This window comes from Opisthocomus hoazin, chromosome 1, assembly GCF_030867145.1.
Source record: "Opisthocomus hoazin isolate bOpiHoa1 chromosome 1, bOpiHoa1.hap1, whole genome shotgun sequence".
NCBI classification, from domain to species: domain Eukaryota; kingdom Metazoa; phylum Chordata; class Aves; order Opisthocomiformes; family Opisthocomidae; genus Opisthocomus; species Opisthocomus hoazin.
In genome coordinates, this window is record NC_134414.1 from 131,006,959 (window position 1) to 131,027,955 (window position 20,997).

The 20,997-nt window shown below is 36.7% G+C and overlaps 1 protein-coding gene across 7 annotated transcripts in view; it reads left to right on the top strand.

Annotated features, from left to right (window-relative positions):
* ABI3BP (ABI family member 3 binding protein) overlaps window positions 1–20,997 on the top strand; it is a 167,668-nt gene that overhangs the window by 64,221 nt on the left and 82,450 nt on the right. For 5 of the 7 annotated variants that reach the window (XM_075435929.1, XM_075435949.1, XM_075435960.1 and 2 more), the window contains exons 10-19: window positions 1,577–1,654; window positions 6,972–7,052; window positions 8,245–8,313; window positions 13,182–13,250; window positions 14,517–14,591; window positions 15,275–15,343; window positions 16,673–16,738; window positions 17,120–17,185; window positions 18,807–18,881; window positions 20,503–20,559. In XM_075435929.1, the coding sequence (XP_075292044.1) occupies window positions 1,577–1,654; window positions 6,972–7,052; window positions 8,245–8,313; window positions 13,182–13,250; window positions 14,517–14,591; window positions 15,275–15,343; window positions 16,673–16,738; window positions 17,120–17,185; window positions 18,807–18,881; window positions 20,503–20,559 (705 nt within the window). Of the gene's footprint in view, window positions 1–1,576; window positions 1,655–6,971; window positions 7,053–8,244; window positions 8,314–11,963; window positions 12,029–12,530; window positions 12,619–13,181; window positions 13,251–14,516; window positions 14,592–15,274; window positions 15,344–16,672; window positions 16,739–17,119; window positions 17,186–18,806; window positions 18,882–20,502; window positions 20,560–20,997 lie in introns of all 7 variants that reach the window. The other 2 variants (XM_075435991.1, XM_075435982.1) reach the window with 2 other exon arrangements.

Consider the following 20,997-nt stretch of genomic DNA (forward strand, 5'->3'; position numbering starts at 1 on the left):
ACTTGGTAACTAATATTTTCTTTGAACAGCAAGTATAGAAAGCAAGGTGTTTATCAGTAGTAGCTTGCTTTTAACATGTATATGATGTGCAGGTAACAAAAGGACCGTTAAAATTCAGTAGACAATATTTTGACAAATCTTTTTTTCATACCCCTTGCTTTTAGTAAACCATATTTTAAGACCTCCAATATCAGTTTTGGACTACAGTATCTAGAACTTTTATATTTGTTTTAATTTTCTACCAGAAAAATTATATCTTTCTGCAGGAAAACAATGTTGTGTTTTCAGATAGGTCACAAGGTTTCAGTAGTGTGTGCAGTAGCAAAAGATGGGGAAAAGCCAAAGGTAGCTTCAGTTGTCCTAGAGATGTCCACCTTCCTCAGTTGGATGACCAGAAAACTTGGACTTCTAAATTCAAATGCTCTGAGATGTCTAAAACAGATAGTTGGTGGGGTGCCATTTTGGAGCCACTCTTTATGGTAGCTTATACAAACACCTTTGTGAAAATAACCAGGGCAGACAAGTGATGTTTTGTTCTGTTCTGTTTACTATCTGTTCCTTACCAAAGAACATGAAGTACATGGGTGTACACACAAGGGACTACTGGATTTTAAAGGAGTATAAAAGAGGGAAGAGTCATTGCTTGGAAAGCCAAAATACTCTGAGAAATTATTTAAATGTATAAAATAATTGACAATAAGACACATTGTCCAAATCTGTACTGATAGCGTTCACTGATACCCAAGAATTATGTATGTCTGCAATAAAATGCAATAAGGCTTATGCTGTGTATGAAGTTATGACTAATTATGATTTGCTGGCATACTGCAACTGTTCTAGTTCTGTATTATTTAGAAAAGTCAAAATAATGCATCACAGAATATCATATTTATCGATTTTTCAAAGTATGTTTTTTTGTTCACTTAGTTAAAAACTTACTGTTTCTTTTAAAAGAGTAGTAGTCCAGAAAAAAACCACAAAATATAATGTCTCAGTTACCAGTGGAAAACAAACCAACAGGTGTCTTATTCAAATAAAAATTAATCAATTTTCCCTATATTCACTGGTGGAATATCTTCGTTGGAATAGAAGGCTATTGTCATACTACTGTAATTGTTAGCAGTAATATAAAGGAAAATAAGGAGGTGACAATTCCAATGTATTTGAAAATTTATTAGATTATTCTTGTATAATGCTTAGAACTATGTTACATCTTTCAATTTTGAAAAACATTTTTGCTGTTAATGCTCAAATGCTAGGCAGATGAAAAACGCTGATAGCTGTTTTGCACTGTGAAAGTAATTATTCGTAAGACATTAAGTTCCTTGCGGTAAATTTTATTTTTAAAGAATCTTTTCATGAACAAAACAATACCAAAAATGCATGCATTTAACATAGCTAGATAGATGCTTATACTGATTGTGCAGTGGAAGTTCATTGATTCGTAAAGGTATTGAGCTTTCCACGTTTATCCATGATGGTTTGCTTGGCAAACTGAAGTGGGACAGAAATAATGTGTACTAGAACAGAGCAGATAAAACTCTGCAGTTACTGTCTAATGTCTTTGTCCCTCTAGCTAAGAATGAAACTCAAGTATGGCCTGCTGAATCCAAAACACCAGAAGTTCAAGAAATCTCCCCACAGTCCCTCCCAGGTAATGAAAATTCTATTTTTAGAAACTCTGTGGAATATCTTTGCTAAATATGTAAACTAAAATCCATCTTTGTGTTGCTTAATCTGCAGTTAAAGGCAGCAGCTGAAAAACAGGAGGATAATGTAGCTGAGTTAGTAGCCAGGAGTGGTAGATGGAGATAGAAGTCTGAATCTAAGTTTGGAGGAAAGTTTCGGGTGCTACAATTGTTACGTTTGTAAGAACTCTTAGAATTAGAACCTTGTCTTTGTGGGGTGCTGGATACCTTGAAATTATAAAAAATGGCAAAACAAGAGTTTTCTTTTGATGCACCTTGAACTTCTGACTTTCATGAAATATGTGAAGAAGAAAATTATGGGTAAAGAGCATGATTGTGCAAAATGCATGTATGAGACTAAGATGGAACAGTCACAGTAACAAGCTCTATTGCAAAGGTGCAGAGGATGGCATCATGATAGTCCATTGAAGTTCAGTTTTGAACACATTTTGACCACACTCTCCCTGGGGACTTACTGGTCCTATTAAAGTAAAAATAAAGTTAATGGGAGTTCACATACATGGTAAGGTAATATAAAATTTGATCCTAGACTCATATTCAAGCTTATGTGTCTGTGTATGTTAACTTGTATAATTGAAAGAGTGATTTTTTTGTCATCTACCTGAAAAAATACTGAAAAAAATACCATTTTTTTAAAAGGTCATACACAGATGCTAATTTCTCAAACTGTTCAAAATCATGAAGTGAAATTTTAAAACTTGCAAGATTTTCTTCCCCCATTTGCTTAGGAGACGAGTTAGTATTACATAAATAGACTACCTTAACAAGTTGTATTGTAGACGGTTAAACAGTAGGACAAGTATTTTAACATTTGCAAGCTGAAGGTGAACAGATTGAGGAGAACTAAGTTGTTCAGAGCCAAATGATGAAGAACGACTTTCCACCCACCTTGTCAACCCACATTTTGGATTTGTTTAAGTAGACATACACCATTTTCTGTAGCCTGGCTTTTATCCTATCACTGAGACTGAAGTCTTCATTCTGCTGTCACCAGAGACAATAGTTGGCTTCTGCCAACTTCTTTGCTGAAGGGGAAGAAAGGAGGCTTGAACAGTGGCAAGACATTAAAATGAAAAAAAGAATATGAGGAAACAGTATAGCAAAGATTTTATTTGGTTTAGTTTAGTTGTATTATGTGATCTTACTGGCATTACTCTATTCCATCTATAAACAATTTTCTGGCTGGCTGCAGTCGTGTAGAACATTATGCCTTTGACATCACACAATTCACACATACAGTGCCCTTAAATATGACTGCATTTATTTTATTTCTGAAGTACATCAAAGATACCGTAATTTACATGATCAGACCAACTCAGCCTTTAATAAAAACAAACCAATCCTTCCCAAAGAATATGAAGACCATAAAAGAGGTGTAGGTTGAAGTAATGCAGCGAAATCATGTAATAATTGACAAACATCTATTAGATTAAACAATCAGTAATTTTTTTCTTTGGAAATGTTTGCACAATTTTATTTTCCACTTGACAGATAAGTGTATTTGCCAAATTCTAGTTTTAACCATCAGCTCCTTTCTGCAAAACCTTCATATGGATAGGTCTTTTCTGTTCATCCTAAATATTAAAACAAAGATACTCCTCCATAGGAATTTATTAGCAAAGGGGACTTTGAACTTTACAAGTTTAGCATATGTGTAATAGAGCTTGCTTTTAATTGGAAATGTGTGGATTTTTTAAAAAAACTGTAAAGAATTCTATTTTCAAATTCTTTTTGTTTTACACTTTGAGGTCTCTTGTGGACTTAAATTCTGTGGATATTTTACTAAACTATTTACCTTGTCTAAGTGACTGCAGAAAAAGCAATCTGCAAATATATTTTATTGAACTTTGCCATTTTGTAAAAGTGAGAACTGAATGCATAAATTTATGTAATTGCCTCTTCCACAAGATCCTAGTCCTCAGGCTTGCATTCATCTGATCAAAATACATCATTCCTTGTGCTGGAATTTACTGGTTAATCAGGTAAACAGTGTGAAATCTGACACCAGAATTGATATATCACCAGAGAAGGAGAGAATCAGTTCATTCTGTTTCCTTTCTTTTGTGTTCTGTAATTCTGTTTCTGTACCTGACATGCAGTAACTCTAACCATAAACATCGTCACCTCTAGACATCATACAGAATTATATGCTTATAAAGTCAGATAGTGTGTTTTATGGTACGTGATAATTATTGGCAAGTACTGTCTTTTTAGTGACAAATGAAATATAACCATTTGTTAAGACTAAACATATTCTTATTGGTGTCACGCCATTAGTTATTTACTGAAATGTTTAGAGTAATTTTCATCTTCCACGTCATGCTTCCTCTGTGGTTTTGCTTCCATGCCTCTTTTTCTGTGGTGACCATTCCTTTCAGTCGTTCGTTGTTGATCACAGCACCGGTGTCTCATGTTAAAGTATGAGTATGTTGCACTATTTACGTTAAAGAATGTATTCATTGTGGTTACAGTATTTCAGTTAAGGAGAAAAAAACTGAGTGGCCGGAAACAGGGAAATGAAAGTGAATCCTTTAAAAGAAAAAAGTTCTTCAAGTGTAATTTCTGTCTAGCCATTGCGTATGCAAAAATAGCTTGAATACTTAACCGTTTAAGCCAGACTTTCACAAGTAACTTAAGCAGAGATCTGAGCATCAGCCTTTTGCAAGGGTTGCATTTGAGAAACAGGGTGACATATAAGCACAATTAATTGAGCTTAGCAATAAGATCTACTTCATTATATTTCATTCAGACTTCCCTATTTGAAAATCATACTGGATTCTTTGAGTAAGGCATAGCAAGTATTTGCTGTGAGAGGTTTAAGGACTGGTGCCAGAAGTGGCAACAGAACGCTGATTTAAAAGGAGCTGTGTGCTGTAGCAGCCATTGTGTCATCAGTCATGCAAGAGGGGAAGAAAGGAGCTTGAAGTATTTCAGCAAGTGGACTATCTGAAAGGCTCCATGAGCTGGGCTGCTCATGTATTCAACTGAGTCTTTGTCAAAGGGTGTGTTGGTGATGTGATGCGGTTCAGTAACTTTTTTTGCTGTATTTGTCAGCCAGGCATCCCATCATTTTCTTAATTTCAAGCCTCCCCTCCCTTGGCATGCCCTTCCATGGAAAGACTGGTTAGTAAGCTCTTTCATGCTTTGTTTTTGCCAGGCTTGTTACAATATTTTCCACTTACAACTAATCTGTTCCTAACATAACAGCACAAATTCATAATGCCTTTTTTTTTCTTACAGTCTTTAAGATGCTGTCTAATATACCTCAGACTACCTCTACATTTTTTCTTTCAGTTTAATCAAGTGTTTGTCTTTTTATTAACTTCACAGGGAAATTGGAGCTAAGCAACAGTTAGAAATACTAGCACTTTTGTCTAGGACATGGAAGAACTAGTTTAAAAAAAAAAAAAAAAGACCAAGTTATTTCTTTATGTAAGGGATTGTACCAGAAATTTATCAAAGTAATGTTGTGAAATAGAGAATGGACTTGAAATGAAAAGTACCACCTGTGAATCCAGACTAAGGTTAATGTTTAGTAGGAATAACTGTTGTGTTTCCCAGGTTCTGTTCCTCTTGTCCTCCTTCTGGCCCTTGAAGGCTTCCCCTTGTGCTCATGTGGGATATGAGAAGGAGTGAGATTATTGCTTCCATCAGAATATATTTATTCCAGTTGTGGAGGAAGAGACGAACATGAATGAGAGGGTCAAGAGAAGTTAGGGGAAAAATAGTTTAAGAAAGGTTGCCTAAATGCATTCTTGCTGTATTCCATGCTGTGACAGTAAATTACCTTGCTTGGTTGTGTTAACCATTTACTTTGCAGCTACCATTGAACTAGCACGTTAAGGCTAGCTTACCTGGTGGCCTAGAAAAGTCAGGAGCATTTATCTCTTTTTCTCTTAATTTAGCTTTTAAAGCCTAAACTTTCTGCTTTCAGTTTCTTTTTTTTTTACAAAAAAGTCTGCTGTTGCTTCACATCATCCCTACAATATTCTGTGGAAAACAGAGGAGAGCTTGGTTTCTTTTGTCTCAATTCTAGGCATGCTTTTTCTTGTTCAGCTTGCTCAGCTAACTTAGTTGACAAGAGACACACTTCATATGAATGTAAACCATCTGACCTCTAAAAAAATCCAAAGCATAATGAGTTCTAAATTTCTGTATTTAATTTTTATGGTTTTTGGGTGGGGTTTTTTTTCATTATTACATTTCACCAATAATAAATGTTAGCTTTTGCGGTACTTCTGAGGTGTGGGTTTGTTAGTTGTTGTTTCTGGGGCTCTTATGGGTGAACTTTCACCCACAGGCTTCATAGAGATAAATTGCTTTATCTTCTCTGTAGAACAAAATCCTCCTTCCACTGATGACAGTAACAGCACTGTGACTGAGTTAGTAGAAGCTGAAATGAGTCCTAATAAGGCAGCATCTATGGAGACTGCAGCTTTTGTGGCACTGAAAAGCACCATACTCCAAAACAGAAAATAATATAATGCTTGTAACTATAGTACAATCTATGTAACTATTTAGAATCTGGAAAATGGCATGTTCTCTTCAGGAAATGAAATCAAGTGCTTATAAACCTACATGATCAGTTTTTGCTTGAAGCATGCTCAGTAGATTGTGGAAAAATCATGGAGAGCATGCTGGAAAAACAAAAGTAACTCTTTTCTATTGTATCTCAAAAAGAAAGTGATATTTTATTAAACTAAATGTGGTCAGCAATTAAGTTTAGATATGTTTAATGGCTGTTTGATACACTGCACATTCTTTACTCTGAAGATACAGAATTAGAAGAATGAATGAAAGTCAAAAGCCTGTTATATTATTATCAGAAAAATGAAAGGGCTAAGGTATTATACCTGAATCTTTATTCTTTTCCTGATAATTTTTGTACTAGAAGGATATAAAATACCCTCCAGAATAGCAGGGAAAATATTTGTAAATATACTTTGTGATGTAATGGGTCTTGTTTATGGTGCATATGAAAATGAATTTTGGAGGCTGTAACAGAAGTACAGTGTGAACTTCTGATCTTAGCTTTGCTCTTTGTGACTTATATTTTCCTTTGCTGCAACAAAATAAATCCAAAACATCATATAGACTTCACATCTGAAAACAACAATAAACGTTAATCATGAAGGAGTTGCACTGCTGGGAAAATTATTCTAATCAGGTGGCATAAAATGGTGGTAAGAAAAGCAGCGGCCTTTGGGCAGTAGATAAAGAGCTGAGAGGGGTTCTAAATTAAATAAAGCTTCTTTCTTCTAGCTCAGGCTGAGAAAAACCATGGACTTGAAGAATTTAAATCAACGCCTAAACCTGAATTGGTGCAAACTCAAAACATACTGGGTAACTAATTTTGGTGCTTTTTACCTTCTTTGTACAGTAAATGCTTTTTTCACCTCTAGCAGAATTTTTCTACTACTTGCTGCATCCCCTTTGTATAGACTCCAAAGGAAGTACTATTAAAAATTTCTGGTTCCCTTTGTGTTTCCAGCGACTTAGACACGAAATGTAAAGCAGGATGCATCTAGCTCTGGCTGAACTGTGGCTGTTACACATATGAATATTGCTAGCAGATTTGACTGGGTGATTCAATTTTATTTTTCAAACTAATGCTTTCTGTCTATATGATCTGCATGAATGACATCACATAAAATTTCCATCAGTAAAATTAACCTCAGTGACAGAATTGAGGTAATTACCTCCTTGGTTTCCTTCTGCCAGGTTCATTTAGGTAGCATCAACAGTGCTGTACAAGGAGAATTTTATATTGCATGTGACATGAAATAATTGTATTTGTTCTGGAGGAAGAAAGAGCTCTAATGATTTTTTCATAGAGAGATCTCAGAATAAGAGATTTCTGATCTAATCAGTAGTGTTGTTAGTTTTGTGATTTGGAGCAGTATCTACTTCTTGCATATTCGATTCTGCGTTCTTCAATGTTGATTTTGTTGCCTGTATTTTAATACCCAAAGTATGCAAAATTATTAGCATAAATATACACTTAAGGTTGTATTCTTATTTTTTTTTAATTTTGATTAGATTTTTCTAAAGCACAGATGGCATAAGTACAGGATGATGTATGATAAACGAAAAAATCATCAGCGTTTGCAGGACTGAAATACAGATCTTCCCGTGAAGAGGACTGCTAATGCTTCTCAAGAAACACATTTTTACATAATCCTATTTATTCATGTTAATGTCATACTCTTTTGTCTTTTCTTAATTACAGCTGCAAGCAGATTTCCAGAATGTACTGAAGCTAAACTATCAGTCAATCTAATTTTCATTCTAACTTTTAATCATTTTTTTTTTAAGCATAGTGAACCTTGTTTGGTTTTTGCCATGCTTTTAAAGATTAAAATATGAAATTTAATCAAGATGGGTCCCTGCTTTCTAGGTTGGAACCACATTTTTTCTTTTTTATTAAACATCATTGGTTTCAGGAGTGAGTGGTTTATAAGCCAAAATATAGATCCATACTGTGTCTTGTAATATTCCTAATCGAGTAAAGCCTTGATTATTTCTTTTATCGTAGCTTCTAATGAAATACTTCCTTCCGGATCCAGAATCTCTGATGCTCCAAAAAGTCCATTGACAGAACTTGGTAATTACTTTATTTGTAAATTAGAGTAAACTTCAGTGGAAAATTATCTAATTCTTTTGTTGTTTCTGTGGCTGGTAGGTTTTAATGCTTCAGCTGCAAGAATATCATTCTGTGTGTAAAATATGGCAGTCATTAGCTTTTTCTTCACAATATTTGCAATTTTCTTCTTTCATTCTAAGTCTGATTTTGCTGTATTGTCATGACAGGATGCTCCAGATTAATGCTTCATTTAAACAAATAAACAAAACCAAAAAAACCAACAAACTTGTGAGGATATATGGGCTAACTTTTATCTATAGAATGATGATGGCAATTTATACTTAGCTAAAAGCCATGCTGTTAGTTTTGTAATTTTCTTGGAGGTACCCCATACACTTCTGAGGCTGACTGTATTTCACAGTTGGAATACTGTTCCAGCCAACATCAGTTCAGTGGGTTTCATGTAGTTTGCCAAATACTTGTATATTTAGTTAAAACAGGGCCATAATTTGTAGATGTTGTTGTGGTTTGGATATTCATAACTGTTTGCTTATTTCTGCATCCTTTAGTTGTTTGGGGATGAACTTCAGGACACTTTGGAAAGGCCTGATATTTGAGAAAGTATGGCAGTGCTCACATTTTCAAAATAGTTTTACCTGTGTTAGGGTCAAAATGTTAGGATCAAAATCTTCTTATGGGCAAACAGGAAACACACCTTTTCTTTCTTTTTTTTTAAAGTTACATTTTATATATATACACACACATTTATGTGTATGTATATGTGTATAGATGTATGTATTTACATTTTTGTGTATGCATATACACATATATGATATAAAGCAAAGAATTTATTCTTAGTGTAATGGAAATCTTAGCAGTATATAAGTCAAGAATCATCATTAATCTAGATTTAACTCTAACAGTAAGACAAAGAATATTAATGCAGGTAGAGTACTTATGTACAGAAAATAATAGCAGTAACATAATTAAAATAGTAACACACGAACTTAGTTTCTACTCTTTTTCCTGGTGTTTTGCTCACCCTTCCACTACACCTCTGGGTTCTAAGCTTGGTGATTTCATGCTTGTGTTCGTGATCAGTGGGGATGTTTCAGCAGGTTATAAGCTTCTGGAGTCCTGTGCTGGGAGAAATACGATGTTCATGTAGATCATTTTTTCTTCCTTTCTTTCTTTCTTCACCTGAGAGACACTTTAGATCTGAAGTTACCATATAGGGTGCCATTTGTGTATGTTAGATATTATTTCTGTGTTCTTGTTATCCTTAGAGTAAATTTTGTCCAGCTCCAGATGTGCAGTTTTTATAACTGACCATCACTAAGCTGTTAATGGCATGGGATCCCCAGTGCCAAGCCTGGTCCCCATCTCTTATCATCCCATGCCTGGACTCCTCTACACCGTATCCTGTGTCTCCACTTCTCCAGACCTCTGCTTTCATAACGGCTGTATTTCTCTGCACTGTGTCATTATGTTAGTCATAAATATCTCATTCTAACAAAACAATTGCTTGTTGCTGCTGTCTATGTAAACAGCTATTACACTGGTTAACTGGAGTGACCTTGAGTCAATATGGATTTATGTTTCACCAAGCATTAGTCAAGAAGTTACATAATACTGCTGGTTGATTTAGACTATGTACATTTACGTAATGCAGTCTGCCAAATTTAAAAATAATTTCCAGGAACAGCTCTTGCTTCTTCAATGCTTATTTGAACTAAATTCTCAAGAACATGAAAAAGATCTTCACAATTTGTTCTTAATTTGCTGTAATTTTTGGCAGCTCTTTTCCAGATATGCTTGAGGGGTTGTGGATGCATATTTGTTTTCACTGTAGTGAGAGAAGTTTGATTAACTCCAGTTAGAGGCAGCACTAGAGAGAGAGACAGACATTCGGTGATTTAGGAACCTGTTTGCTATAAATGTAGCTGAAAGCCTGAAAATTATTAGGGATGGGAAGTATTTTTGCTTTCCGCTGGGGAAAAATAACCTAATCCTATGATTGTCTGAGTGCTACAGGTAAAATAATAACAACAGTTGAGGCAAAATAAATGTTTCATTCACATATTCTGGTTTTGTTCTGATGTCTTGCATTCCCACCAAATAGTTCCACTTAGCAAAAGTGGGATTTAATTACGTGAGGCTGGGCCCAGCCGTTGGGTCAGCTGGAGGATCTGTGCTCCCCATGAAGTCAATACTGAAGTCAAAAATACTCTGTGAGAGCGAGGCGGGGGTCGTACAGAGGAGATTTCTCTGCACTGTGCCTCGGCATGCCTTGATCACCTGCTGTTATAAAATCAGCAAAGAAAGCAGAATTTAATTTCTGAAGTTTAAGTGTGTGTGACCTGTATTCTGCCCTAGTTCCCCTGAAGACTTTTTTATTTTTCTCTCTCAATTGTACCATAGGGAGACATCTACTTCGCTTTATAGACTTTCTGTGTGGTCGGCATATTTGGAATTCAAACTTTTCTGAAAAAATAGCTTTGTTAACATGCTTTCAATGTTCTGATGCCTTTGGGAGATCTCTCATAGTTCTTACTCTATGTAAATGGATCAATGGAGGTTTTTGCCAAAAGCTGTGAATCATGAGGCTTTTGTTGGTGTTTTTTTCTTCTCTATAAATATAGAATAGAATATAATAGTTCCAGTTGGAAGGGACCTACAATGATCATCTGGTCCAACTGCTGAGTCCAACTATATCAGGATAGTAACCTGGGATCATATTTGTTGCCGTGACAAGCTGGATTGAAAGTAAATGGGAAAGCAGATGCAATATATGAAATAAAATTCTGATCACTTTTTGGCTTATATTCATATTGTCTACATTAAAAATGAACCCTATACCTAGTTGTTTGAATTTTTTTCTCAATTTCAAGCATTCAGCGAAGTTTAATTTTAAAATTCTGGTGTAACTGCTTTTCAGAAAACCTTATCTTGATGAAGGCTAATTAAAAATATAGATGGAAGTTATTTCTTTCAAATGTATCATAGCCTAAATGGGCGTAAGTGACTGGTGCAGATTAGTTTACTGGAAAGAATGGTGATTACTGGCCTGTACAAACAGTTGAATAGGATCTGTTTCTTAGAAGAGGGGCAGTAGTGCAAAACCTACACATGGTGGAAACTCATTCATGATGGCGTTTAGGTAAGAATGCCCAATTCCACCTTGATCCCCTGTTTTCATTAAGGCACACTTCAGGTTATCCATACTTCAAAGTGAGATAACCAGAATGTCTTTGTAGTTGTCTTTATTGCAGCAAAACACATAAAAGATACTGTTTACTAACTTTCATTATTATTTCGCTTACTTCATTGTATGACTTTTTTTTTTATCTCTTCCTATTACACCTCCTTTTAAAATAGCTATACGTAATGTAATAGTAACCAGTTTATATAGACCTGTGTGTGCTGTGAAGATCAAATGTATTGTGTTCGGGTTGTAGCTGTGTCACTGTGAAGAAAAACCTCTTAAGTAATGTGGATTCAGCCTAATTAGAGAATATATACCAAAGTTTGAATAAGGTAAAAAAAATAGAAAGAAGAGACCTTCAAATCAAGCAAAAACTTGCTAGTTACAGTTATAATTGGATTTTGTACCACTTGCAAGGAGAGTGTCTGTCTCAGTGTCATAAAACTTTTTTCATGTTTGCTCTTAGCTACTCAGAGCCCAGCCCTGAAATCCATTTCTCTACCTTCTGCAGAAACCAGAGAGATGGAGATGGTTAATCAGCAGATTATTTCCATGATTCTTTTTCCATTATCTTAGCATCATGTAGATTGCAAACGGTAATTTTTAGGTCTGCTTTAAAATCTTGGCTACACTCACAGAGAGCTGCTTATTCACGATTCTTTTATCTGTGTAACCAGCTGAAAAACCTATTGGTTACTGGCTTAAAAACTGCTTGAAGACAGTATTGTCATATCTCATTGTTAGCTGATTTCTTTTTGTATAGCTGCAGCTCTTATCCCAGAAAATGTAATAAGATCAAATTTCTTGCTGATAACAATTCTTTCAGGCATGTGGAACTCAAATTTCAAGGCCAGAGGACTCTATTGCAACCCATCATCTCCTTTTGTCATGACACAGTTGTCTCACGTCTCACTTTCAAGCCATCTGCCATCTTGCTTAGCTTTCATTAGCATCATCTGGAATTGCACAGCCTTCACTGAGCTATTTGATGCTAATCCATTGAGTCACAGGTCTCTCAGCATTTTAAGCTCAGATTCTTTTTTCAGCTTTTGAGGAAACACAGGCCGTTTCTTCAGAATCCAAAATATCTGTTACCACAGAAGTACAACCAACCAGATCTGGTAATGATTTCTCATAAGATTAATCCTCTTGACAGTTAGGAATTTTCAGAGACATAGTGCCTCTCAATAAATAGTTTGTTCAGTTTGACATAAATGAATAACCGCAGGTACAAAAGTGCAATATAAAATAGCAGTTTTCTTTATGACATTTTGTATGAAGTATTGAACGAGTAGTTTGGAGGTTTTTCCATGTTTGACTACAGCATGTAATTCTTAGCTTTAAAATTGAATTGGAAGTAACAGTAAGTAATAAATTTAAATAGACCTGTTCACACCTGAGTTTTCTAAGTGGAATATCCTGATAAGCTGAAGTACTCAGTCCTAAGAAATGAATTTGTTCTTTACTTGCATTATGTGTCTGTGCATTAATGCATGGTTTCGGAAATTGTTTTCAAGTCATACTAATTGGTTATTGTACATTTCAGCATCTACCTTTCTGCGGAACATAATGTGTTAAATACTACCTAGAAGTTTCTTCAGCTCATAAAAGAATATGATGCTGTTGCATGATGGTTCTTGCCACTTCAAAACAATACAGCGTGATTTTTGTTTTTATTTTCCAGCTTCACATGACTTCCTTCATGTTACATCTACTCCCCAAACTTTTACAGCTTCAGAAATACCAGACACTGGTAAATTATAGTAATATTATTTCAGAAGCATAGCCTTTTGGTTGGTTGGTTGATGCCGAAAGGTTTACTACTGCTTCCATGTTGGTGATTTCAAACAGTTATTCCATACTGCTTGCATTGGGTGTTGCCCTATGTGTTAGTTTTTCAAATCCTGTAACAGTATCCTAATTCCTGGGATCAGGCACAGCACAGTTTTAAATCAAGATGGCAGCTAGCTTACAGAGCCTGAATAACGCAGTATCGATCAAATGGGTGTGTCAAGAAATTTAGATTTAAATTTTGCAAGGCTTAAGACTGTTACAGTCAAGTAAGATATGATACTTTGTAACAATGATTGTTTTCTTTCTCTCTTTCTGTCTGTTTTTCAATACGTTTTGCTGTGATTTTTCCTATGTATTGTCTTAAAATAAGAGAGTAGACACATCTCAGGCCAGACCTTTCTAACTAAGCTATACTTTGGGTTACAGCTTTGAAGACAGGTTGTTGTTTTTCCTGTAGCCTTTGATACGTGAGGATGCTTAAGTTTTTTAAGCATTGCTTGAACATGAACAAATATGTGCATGGTGAGGGCAATGGGGAAGGGCTAGGAGGAGGTGGAAGAGAAAGAAAAGCAGTTGATTACCCAAAACTTTACTCTGAGCAATGTAGCCATAGTTTATTAAATTCTTTCCTGTATAACCTACTGGTTCTTGGCATCCTAATACAGTTTTCAAGAGTTCAGTTTTGCTTCACTGTTCTATAAAGCATCCTACTCCCAGGCACTGATTTTAAACCAGGTTAGTTCATTCTGTTATGTGGAATACCTGGGCCCAAACCTGACTGAAATAAATTGGCCAAAATTGAGAAACTGCGTAGAGCTAAGTGACTTAATGAAGTGGTACCGAGAGACTTTAATCTCCTGAAATCACAATTTTTCCTAAATTTTCTTAACTTCATAGAAAGCTGTGGTCTAAGTTGTAGACCTGTTTTTTTCAGGTGCTATTTCAGGCAAGTGCATGTAAAACTATGTATAGATTGTTTTTAAAACTCTTTGTGAATATTTGCATACATGGGAAAACTAAAAGAACATCTTCAGCTAAGTAGTTAGTGAGCGTATTTAAAATACCTAGAAAAAATGAGGTTTATTTTGTAAATAAGTAAATAATACTAAAAAATAATACTCTACAGAGCAGTGGAAAGTAAAGTTGCTCTCCCCCAAATCTTCCTCCTTCATTTATTTACATGATGTTATTTCTCAGGTGTATTTACTTTTCTTTTTTCGTGCAGCTAGAGATACTACTGAGTTGGAAATACCCATGCCTGTAATTACTACAGAACCTCAATTGTTAGAAACGGCACCGGGTAAAATTAATAACATGACTTTATTTAGTTGTAAAGATTTTCTTTTCATTTTTATCCTTGCTGCTATTTTTGGAAGCTTTGCAATGCTTTAGTTGTCATCATCCCTTTAATTCATACCACTTATTGCTGCCATTAATTAAATTCTCACCTGCACTTGTCACTCGTCTTTGTAGATGGAGGATCAAGGGAGCATAGAGGTCGGTTCCCTTGGGTTTAGTTTTCTTGTTATTGAGGTTCCCAGCTGTGGACCTGTCTTTCTCCGTTGTTTTTTTCTTCTCCTGTGCTGAGAGAACTTAACTGTGAGATGGAATTAAGCGCTTAACGTATATTTCTGTATAATGTTTCTGTGGAAAAGCTGTTTTGGCTAGGTTTATATTGGCTGGCCCACTGTCTTTTCTGGATCGAAAGGTGTTTTCTTACTAACTGCAATACTTCATGTGCTAAGATTCTCCAGTAGTAATAAGAATTCTCATTAGTATGGATAATTAAGTCACATGATTTCCACATTGATTTCCATATGAGCCTAACAGTTCATGAGACACAGCAGTGCCTAGCTGATTTGCAAGCAAATTTCCCTGTGCTTCCATTTTAACAATGCAACATTTGTTGTCTGAATCCTGTGCTATCCATATTAGCTCTGAGGCAATTAAGCTATTAACGCAAGATTATCTTTTTGAATTTAGGTGAAAGGAAGCCTCTGTCTTCAAGATCCACAACATATGGCATGACAGAAATGCCACCAGTCTCAGCTGGTAATGGTATCTCTCTTCATTGTCGTTCTCCTGACATCTAGGCAGTCTCTCAGAAGACACAGCAATGCTTTGCTAAATGCAGGGTTTATTCTGACTTGCTCTGTATGAACGTGTAACTGGAGAGAGAGAGACCAGTTGTATCTGCTGCAATGTTTGAGAAATTCAGAATGAAATGTTGGAATGATAAGATTAATTTTTCTTATGTTTGTAAACTATTAGCTAGATTATCCTGTGGGGTTACCATCCATATTTTGTGAAGGATTGTATATATATGGAGACCTGTTATTTGGAATGGTTAAATAAGTGCTAACACGTCAAATCTAGTCCTTTTGCACATTGGATGCAAAAGCGTCTCCACAGGTGGAAAAAGCTTTAGCTGCTGTTCTTGAGAATACCTCACGAGTTTTTAACCATGGGAAAATGCCAGTTACAGATTTAGTAAGTCATTGAGTGTTGCTAGAAAAGGTTCACGTACAAGGGACCTGAACAGAAGGGTTTCAGTTTCCAAAGGCTGGGAATATAAAAAAATCTCAGAGGTCACAGGCACCATTTCCTTATTACCAGCAACTTCTTCAGCTATGTGCATGTTTGAAAGCTGTCACCGACAGTCTTGCCTTCCTTACATCCGGAGTTAAGCCCATGGTGTAGCAAAGATGCACAGTGCAAAAGAATACACATAGACTAGATTTTACACTGGTTTATGTATTAGGTTGTGCATTTGCTTTGTGCAAAATTTAGCATAAGACAGTGTGAGGAAGTCACTTTAGAGAAGTTACTTGTACTTCAGTGTGCAGTGGGATGATGGACTGTGCAAGTATAAATGTTTGCAAGATGTGCTAGAATTCTGCAGAAAAATTGCCATTGGTCACTTGTTTACAGGCATTTCAATACAAACTCACCACACTATTACTGGGAGGCACTAAGATTTCTAAGAATGAACGCTTTGGGAGATTCTAGGGAAAAGTGAGATCAGATCTTGAATTCTGAATCTGAAGGTGAGTCTCTTGGCTCTCGTATTACCTCTGCAACGACTCTTTTATGAGCATCTTTCAAGGAAATGTAAGGAGTGCTTTGGTGAAGTAGGCATTTAGCCATTTTTCTGCTGATGGAGACCCATTTAGCTGCTGAGTTTCTGAGAGTATTGTGTTAGTTTCAACCACGGCAAGGTGGTTGCCTGCTGACTTGGTCACTGAGTCACAAGATACTGCCAGGAGAAGAGACGTATTGCCCTAAATACAGACCTTTGGGATGTTGTGAACTGGCACTGCTTGTACTGCCGTGACAAAAAGACTGTGGGTATCTAAAGATCGTTTCCGTGTCTGATTGTAGCAAGCCAGAGACCAGAGCTGGAATTTACCTCGTCTGCTTCACCGGAAACCACAAGGACCGCGATGGGTAAATAGCCAGTGGTTCCCTTCCTGTGTTGATTACTTTGGCAACGGTTTTCTCTGCAGCGGTGAGCCTGTTCAGGTGCTTTGATGTCCTGAAAGTGGGTCAAGGATGCAGTTGGTCCCCTATGGCTCCTTATTAGAAATTGCTCCACTTGTAAGCTTTCTGATGCCTCTTTTGGGTTTCCACTTCTCAGTTTCCTCTGTTGCCCTGGGCTACCTATGCCAGTTGAAAGATAGCATCGTGCTGCTGTGGGGAGTGATGCTGTGACATGGAAGCCTGGCCCAAGCGGGGCCGTGCCTCCTTATTTATAACTGTGTCTTGATACCACCCATGTGACAGCAGCCTGTCTGAGGACCTGAAGGTGGTTTTTGTGTTTGATCTTAGCTACTCGAAGACCAAGGGTGAAGTCCACCACTCCTTCCTCCCTGGCAACTCGGAAAACCGTGATGGGTAACCTTCTTTTTCCATTTTCCCCTTTCGCTCCACATCACACATCCCACCTCAAAACACCTAGCATCCTTGTCGTCTTCCATGGAGTGTGTGGAGACTTGTTGGTGCAGCTTGGCTTGCCGAAGCACTCACCAGCACTTGTTCTGCAATTCTGTTGTCTGATCCCATGTTTTTTCCATTGCTGACAAGCATTTTCTGTGGGGACTGAGGGACAGCTTGCGTAGAGAACATATAATTGCATCTTGCTTTCAGCTGCCGTTCTCCTGCTTCTTTGTGTTTTGGTAGCGGGTGTTCCTTTCTCTTGACAGCCTTCCTAAGAGGCAAATCCCATCTGGCTGGCACAAGAGGACAGCACTGCTGTTCAGCTGCCCACCAGGGCTTCCTGGTCCAAGGGTGCAGCTATTGGTTGCTTCACCACTGAATTTCAGGGCGGCCAGCTGTCATCTGCCCGCACGTTTACATTGTCATTACCTGCAAGTGGGAACGCTCTGCTCTACTGCTGCTGCTTTTGAGGTCACATTAGGGTTTTAAGAACGATGCCTCTCTTCAGCTTTCGGTGCATCGCAGCATGTTTCTTGAAGGTTCAAAACACCAGCAGCCTTTGGCACCTGGCTATGCTGACAACCTCGTCTGGTAATGATATTTCTTGCAGATGTGGGTGGCAGTGCAAGATGGGAATTGTCCCAAGACATGTCGAGCTTTAGCTGAACTGTTATTTCACTTGGGCCTACGCTGGGGTAAAGCAGAAGCGTAGAGATGAAATGGCCGTACGTGAAAAGCCGTATTTACTTAAGGCATCGCATATGGCACTTGATGACAATGGGTGGAGATGCTTGTGGCAATGGCTTCTTTCAGACTGGCAAGTGTACAAGACCAGGCCTGTGGCCTGGCAGTCGTTTTTGGCCCATGAGGTTACAAAGCAATACATGAGCAGGCTGGTAAGCCTGCAGACCTGAAGTCAAGTGCAAGTTAAAAGTGTGATGAACCATACTGAGTGTTTTACAGTGTTATTGTGGCACTTACGTCTGTAGCAGTCTTGCTTTCATATCTGCTATGTCATGCACTTCAGGGTCTTTTCCAGGGAAGTTACCTTTATTGCCTTGTATTACTTAAGGGACCTTACTTTGCTTTCTTGTTTTTACGGTGGAGACATGAGATACTTGTAATTATAACTAAAATATATACATTTGGCTGGGCTAAGGATATTTCTTTGTCTTTCCCTATCTGGTGATGTTGTCTGGATCACTTTTTATGTTCTTTTGGTTTTGCCATTTTTTTAAATTGGATTTGTTTTAGTAACTCATCTTGTAAATTTGCTTTCTCTTTGCCTCCCCTTACTCAATGTTTTTGTGCCTTTTCAGTCTTATTTTCCTACTAACCTCATGGGAATTTTTTTTTATTGTACTAGTGACATTCCATTTCATTTTTTGCATCACATTTATGTGTTTTTTCACATCTTTGCATATTAAACTCTTTCTTTTTTAAAATTTTGTTTTTCAGAATATATTTTTATGTTTGTTAAGTTTCTTATTCAGACATTAGGCCATCATGTCTGTGGTTGCTGATGATGCCGTGGTGTGAGGGTTCATGGAAAGTTTAATAAGCCACAATTTTTTTCCAGCCTCACGTGAGTTTCTTCATGTTACTTCCACTCCCCAAACATCTACATCTGCAAAAAAGTCAGAGCAAGAGACTGGTAAATGGTGTTTGGTTTATTTCCACTCCTTGATCTTTCCTCATATTTAAGTAGTACTATTCCAATGTTTGTTATTTTTCCTGGCTTTTTAATGCTATCTGCAGTGGCCTTTCCATTCTTTATTAAGGCTTCATGTTATTTGTAAGAATTGCCAATGTCCAGCAGTCCTAGCCTCAATTCAGTGATCCTGATACGATCTGACTATTTCGGGGTAGTATCGTATTACTGAAGGATTTTGGAGGGGAGAGTGGTACAGAATTTAGCAGATGAGAGGAAATTATCGATTAATTTTATTTAATGAATTTTGGGTTGTCAGTATAACAGTTATCCTTTGGGGAGATAATGTTTTGTCTTTAGCTAGTAGACACTTTTAAAAGAGATTTGTTGGTTGAATGTTTGTTTGCTGGTACAACTTTTTAAAGTAGTCTTTAATATTCAAGACTGCTGCAGTACAGCGTTTTGGTGTAAAAAAATAATTTTTACAATTATTGCTGCTAAAAATTTATTATTTCTCCACAGGTATTAAGAACATAGTTTTTTAGGCAGAATACGTTCATTTGTATTTAAGCATGAGATTTTTCCCAGAATGTAGTCAGAAAATCAAGTAGAGGGTTGCTGTGAGGTTCTCATCTGTATTTCTGTTCATGCTAGGATGATTTAAGCAAGTGGTATTTTATTACATCACTATATGAAACATCATTCTCTTTCTGGAGACCAGCTTCAAAATCGGTTGTCTTGATTCTGCAGTATACCATACTGAGACAACAAGCAAGCATATACAAAGCTGGTTTTGGAGTGAAAAATTAGTTGGAGCTACTTCTTCATCTCCTTTTGATATACTTACAAGAGGTGTTCAGTATTGTAAGGGCAATGAGCGTTAATCTTTTTGAATGCATTGAAGTGCTATACAATGCTCATGTGTCACAGATGCATATCTTATGACCCGATTGAAATATCTTTCTTTATAGAATTGTTGAACACGCACAGATTACATAGAAACATAGGACTGAGGATGCTCCACATTTACTAAACATACGGACACAATATTTGGAGTCTCAGGAAGGATTTGGTCCTTAATTTTAAATGCACAGGTTCATAATTCCTGGGTGGTATAAACTCTAAAATACTTAGAGAATAGTAAGGCTGTGTTTCTCTGGTCAGGATGTTTAAAGTAGAATATAAATCTCAAATATTGTAAAATTATTTCAGGTCTGGGTTTTCCAGTCATGTACACTTTTGTACTCTTATTTGTGTAGAATTAGTAGAACAGGTGGTGAACTGCTCTGAAATCAGTTTGGTTGATTATCCACTCTGTGCAGGCATGAGTAGCTGCCCAAGGTACAAAGCAGTGGTGTATCAGACCTGGAAATCTTCAGTGTAAAACAACTGTATATTTTTTTATCCTTTCAAGTTGCACATTCCAGCTAAGTGCTGATGATTTTTCATTCTCATAATTCTGAAACTTACTAAATGGACAGCTTCTTGCATTTGTTGCTGTATTGGTTAAGTGCAACTTAGTAAATATAGCTACAGAAAAAGTGAATTTGTTAGCAATGTATTTGTGAGAGGCAGTGTGATCTAAAATCCTAACATACAAAAATTACATATTTCTCTATTACAGTAACTATTCAAGCACCTTTCAAACCTGTTACATCTGACAACATTGAAGTGGAATTGGGTAAATGATCATTAATGTTTTTTGTCATCTGGAGATTAGCTTATTATAGCATACATACACTATTCATGTTTTCCGTAGTCTTATTTGTTAAACTGTGGCCAGTGTTCTTTTAGTTTCTCATCACAGATAAGTTTAGAAAAGTCTTAGCTTTTGTCTGCTGCAGAATTCACACTGAACACAAACATCGTGCAGCTGTGTTAATACTCCATGGGTGGTACTGACAATTATCCTGCCCCTGCATGAATGCAATATTTTTGTTTCCTTTTAAAGCTGAGAACTCTGTTTTATCCAAGGTCATCTGAGCCAAATCAAACTATCTTCATTAGATGGAAAACTTTTAGCAGCTAGTCAAGTGTGACTTGACTGCTCTCCATGGCATGTTCTCTCAGAATTACCACAGCATTCTCTCTCGATGTAAAGAATGAGGCAACTTAGATT